The following is a 5451-nucleotide window of genomic DNA, read 5'->3' on the forward strand; positions in this document are numbered from 1 at the left end:
TCAGTGCATATGTTATATAGGTAAATAAAACGGGAAATAAAGCCCTATCCTCATATTGCAAATTCTGTCCAACTGCCATTTTAAAAAGGTAATCCACATTTGGTGTTCTGCATGACATCACAAGAACATCTCTCTTTTCTTCCTTTTTGCCATAAAGTACAGGTGCGAATAAGATGCTTTGGTCCTGATACCAGACACCCAGAGTGCTGAGGACAGTGTGCTGTGAAGGCTGTTCACACATCTCCTGTGTCCACTTTACAGTTAGTCAGCAGGCATGTGCCAAGAGGGCGCTGCTACCAGCGGCCACTGACACTAGCAATGTCTGAGTGATACTGACGGGGTAGCCTTCCACTCGCTCCACCTTCCAGGAAAGAGGTGCGTGCATTTGGCGATTCAAAAAGCTTTCTTCGGTTTTTATTTAGTTCTAGAGAGAGAAAGAGAGAATTGTTAGGAGCTCAATTCTCGAGAAGTTCTATGTATACTACAGGACATAGCACTAGAGCTCAGAAAATGGTGACGTGGTAGGTTTTTTGAGGAAAGTCAAGTCTGGCAGCAAAAGGAAAACTTTAGTTGATGATCAAGGCATTTCTGAAATACTAGAGAGTATGGTATAAAAGACAGCATATTGACAGTCTAGAGAACAAAGAATAGCAAATAGTTTGTGTTGTGATTCGTAAACTCCTGCCAGCAAAGTATCTATTACAGTCTGTAAACTATATTGGAGGATATAACATTCTCAGAACTCTCTAACCAAATTAAACAGTTTGACCTACTCCAAAGGTCATTTCAGAGGCAAGGAGAACAATCAAAGCTCGTGAAAGGACGTATGACTGATGGCACAGAAAATTATTACAGCTACTGAACTCATTCATGTCAAACACGGCAATCATTTAGTTATTAAAGTCAGATATGAAAAGAAGACCCCACACCTAAGCACAGGGATATTGGAGGAGCACCCTGAAGTACAGCTGACCCTTGAATAATGCAGAGGTTGAGGTGAAAACTCTCCTGCTCCTATGTAGTCAAAAATCCCTGTATAACTTTGGATTCCCTGAAAACTTTACTAATAGCCTATTGTTGACCAGCAGCCTTACCAGTAAGTTGATGAACACATGTTCTGTATATGTATTTTATATTGCATGTTTACAATAAACGAAGCCAGAGAAAACACTAAGAGATTCATTAGGAAGAGAAAATATATTTACGTATTCATTAAGTGCAAGTGAATGATCACAAAGTCTTCCTCCCTGTCGTCTTCCCGGTGAGTAGGTTGAAGAGGAGGAGGAGAAGGGGTTGCTCTTGCTGTTTCAGGCACAGTAGAGGTTCAAGAGGTAGGGGTGGTGGAAGGAGAGGCAGGAATATTTGGTGTAACTTTACAAAAATACATCATAATTTCTGTCTGCCATTTTTGCTTTTTTCATTTCTTTAAAAATGTTTCTATATGGTACTACTCGTTCTTCCACTATTTTATCATAGAAGAATCCATGTCATTAAAAAAAATCATTAGCAGTCTTGAATAATCGGAACTCTTCTGCCAGACTGTCTAACGTCCGTTGCTTTCTGGCACTGCTTGCTCTGTCTTCCTCATCGTCTGGCAGTGGTTCAGAAACACTCATCGCCATCAAGTCATCTCTGTTAATTCCTCTGGTGTGGTATCTATTAGCTCTTGAATTTCTCCAAGATCTGATCTTGAAATTCCTCACTCACCCTTTACCTTTATTTTATTATTATTTTTTGCCATATCCACAATTTCTTTCATGATTTTCTTGACTGGCTCTATGGTAAATCCTGTGAAGTCATGCACAACATCTGGATACAGTTTTTTTTTTCCAGCAGGGATTCATTGTTTTGGACCTGATGGCTTCATAGCTTTTTCTGTAACAACAATGACATCTCCAATGGTGTAATCCTTCCGGCTTTTCATAATGTTTTCTCTATCCGGGTTCTCTTCTATAACCTTGACAATCCTTTCCATAAAGTACCATGTGTAACAATCCTTAAAGGTCCTTATGACCACCTGATCTAGAAGCTGAATTAGAGACTCTGTGTTTGGAGACAAGTTAACTAGTTTGATGACTCTGATGTTAAACACAGGGGGTTTCCAGTGGCCAGGGCCATTATCCAATATTAAAAGAACTTTAAAAGTCAGTCTTTTACTGGCAAGTTACTTCCTGACTTCAGGGAAAAAGTACCAATGGAACCAGTCTAGAAAAAGCATTCTTGGTATCCATGCCTTCTTGTGCTACAACCAAAAGACTGGTGGCTGGTGTTTATCTTTTCCCTCCAAGGCTCAAGGGTGGGCAGGGCAGTCCTGATCATAAACGTGACTGCGTTCGCACAAAACAGCAGTCAGCCTATCCCTTCCTGTCTGAAATTCGGGTGATCATTTCTCTTTCTTACTAATAAAAGTCCTTTGTGGCATTTTTATTTTTTCCAGAATAGGACCCTTTCATCTGCATTAAAAACCTGTTCAGGTGTACAATCTTTCTCCTCAATTATTTTCTTAACCGTGTCTGGGAACTCATCTGCTATCTCGTGGTTGACAAAAGCTCCTTGTTATCTTCACATTTGTTAAGCCAAACCTCTTTCTACAATTTACATACCATCTTTTGCTGTCATTAATTTCTCTAGCTTTAGATCCTTCACCTTCCTTTTGCTTTAAGTTGTCATATAGACTTTGCTTTTTCTTGAATCATGGAGTCAATAAGTATGCTTTTTTGTAACAATCCTGCACCCACTCTAAAAGCTGCATTTTCAATGCAAGATAAAAAAGGTATTTTGCAAAAAGTGTAAGGCTTTTGCATCTGCTGGTGTAGCTGTAGCAATGTCTTCTCAAATTTCCTTTTCTTTTCCTTTTTTTTTTTTTTTTTTTTTTTACAATAGTCGTTATGCTGGATTCACTTATCTTGACATGGTGGGCAAATGCAGCTACACACCTCAATCTGCGGTACATATCAAGCAATTCAACTTTTTCTCATGATGTCATGACTTTTCTTTGCTTTCGAGAGCACTAGTGGCACTTTATGTGGGTTCTATGGTGTTATTCAAGGTCTATGGTGCTGTACTAAACACAATGAAAAATACCCAAGAACTGTGAGAGATCACTTGTAACTGTGATATACCACTTACTGGAGAGATTAACTGCTCATGTGGAGATTAGTGTACAGTGCTTTAAGCAGATACTTGTAACAATTGAGCTCACCGCAGTAGCAACAGAAGGTGGCTGTGAAATTATTACAGTAGTACTGTATATAACAGTTAATTTTATGCAGTTATGATTTAAAATGCCTTTATGTTTGTTTACATTTCTCTCTGCTGCCAATGGTGCCATATATGGTCTGTAAGGTTTTGATAAATTTTAACATGTTAGAATAGATGTGTATATTGTATGGTAGTAAATGAGAAAATAGACTAGTATCTGTATATATTTCACACATATGCGTTCTTGACATATCTAACTTTTTCTTAATGTTTTTAAATATTTCCAGGCTATGCAGCTTGGAAGTTTTTTCAAGTTGTCACAAATCTCCAAAAATATTTCCAATATATTTATTGAGAAAACTCTGTGTATAAGTGAACCTGTGCAGTTCAAATCCATGTTGTTCAACAGTCAACTGTATTAAGCCACAGCCCCCATGGCTCTGCCAACTCATGAAGCCTACACTTCTTGAGTCAGAAAGAGTTTTAGAAAGAGGCATATGAGTAGGTTTCTTTGAATAAAAAATTAATCTAGTATAACAATCGTATCAGCTTAGAAAATTAATGCTCACAAACAACAAATACTTGAATCTAAAATTTCAGGGCAGACCTGAGGTGCCCTATTAGAATTGTAAAGAAATTAGAGTATTCTGAAAACACTGTTTAGTTTGTCTTTTGCCAACTAAAAGTTATTAACTGGAAAGGTAAACAGTTAATTGAAACAGACTACCTTGTTTTGTGAGTATGCATCAACCTCCGCCCCCACCTCAAAATCACTGATGTAACTCGTTCTGACAAACTCATGCAAGTACACAGAATCATCAGAATATGCAAATTAGGCTTTTGATACCAACAAATGCAAATACCCTCAAATTTATTCAGTTTAAAATAGATTAGAGGGATTATGTAATTGACTTGCTTCAAAGTGTCTCTTTGAGGGGCTAGCGCAGGTGGTTCACCTTATATTTGCAAGGTACTCAGTACTTTTTAAGCCACACACACACACAATCCCCTTTTGAATTGTGAAGTTACAATGTAAGATAGGGCCATCTACAGTAATGCTGAAGACACAGACTCAGGTTGTAACAGACTGCATGGCGTTAAGGATGACCATATGACCAGACACGCTCCTGTGGCCAAGTTCTGGAAGATGACCAACACCCTTAACATTTTACCCCACTGCCTTCCAAAACGTAAATGCATGCCCTATATAGTCAAAACAACAGTGGAGACATCTCTCTTTTGTTCATATATAGGTCTTAGGACAGAAGAAAAATAACAATGATTCATTAGGCTTATTGTACGACAAGCACTTTACATTTATTTTGCCCTGTTCAAGTCTTCTTTAAGGGATAGATAATATTACCATTCTCCATTTTACAGGTGAGAAAACTGATTTAAAAAATAGACTAAGTCACTTGCCGACACAGGTACTAAGTGACAGAGGTAAAACTTCGCATGCCTGATGGAAAGGTCAATGCCCTGAGCACTGGCCTTCAGTGACCCACTGGACAGAAAAGACCAACCGAGGCATCAGGAATACAAATCTGAGAAATCGGTATTTCCAACTATGGCAGATAACAGAGCTTTATTTGCTATTTTAACGTACCAAATTTAATTTTTAAATAGAAAAACCCAGCTTCACTCTGAAGAAGCAAGGAAGGTAACTTTACAAGCAAAAGACACATGCCGGCATGCATCCAGAAACACAGTGGCAATGACATTCCTATTAAAAGTTGAATACATGTATCTTGTTAACACACACACACACACACACACACACACGCACACAGTACTTCAAAATTCAGAAATCAAGACAGAATTGAATATATTTAAAGGCAATCTTAATAGAAGCGTTCAGAATAAATGAATCCCCTTAAGTACACAGCCTGGAAAAGTTTTATCATCTTCAAGCTAGGGACTATCTTCGGCCTCTATTTTCACGGGGAATAATATACAATTTGGGAGGACATTCCCATTTTACAGCAAAGAAAAAAGAAGGAATGAGGCCAAACAACATTCTCCTTTAGCATATACAACACATATAACTGAGCACATGACAACAACTGGGCCATGAAGACAAAGTTTTTCAAAATAAATATTAAAAACTTTACTCTGAAAAGACACATCAGCTAGATCTTTGAAACGGTAAAATGATCACAAGGGAATCCAACCCTAACCGATACAGTTTCTAAGACAGTATGTGTGTGTGTGTGTGTGTGTGTGTGTGTGTATATATATATATATATATNT

The 5451-nt window shown here is 38.0% G+C and overlaps 1 protein-coding gene across 1 annotated transcript in view; it reads right to left on the bottom strand.

Annotated features, from left to right (window-relative positions):
* Positions 1-6: 6 nt before the first annotated feature.
* Positions 7-5451, bottom strand: part of BICC1 (BicC family RNA binding protein 1) — a 328432-nt gene continuing 322987 nt past the window's right edge. The window contains exon 21 of the mRNA XM_017889898.1: positions 7-424. Coding sequence (XP_017745387.1) covers positions 294-424 — 131 coding nt within the window. The 3' untranslated portion in view covers positions 7-293. The remainder of the gene's footprint in view (positions 425-5451) is intronic.

Source organism: Rhinopithecus bieti, unplaced genomic scaffold (genome assembly GCF_001698545.2).
Source record: "Rhinopithecus bieti isolate Rb0 unplaced genomic scaffold, ASM169854v2 scaffold_18620, whole genome shotgun sequence".
Classification (NCBI taxonomy): domain Eukaryota; kingdom Metazoa; phylum Chordata; class Mammalia; order Primates; family Cercopithecidae; genus Rhinopithecus; species Rhinopithecus bieti.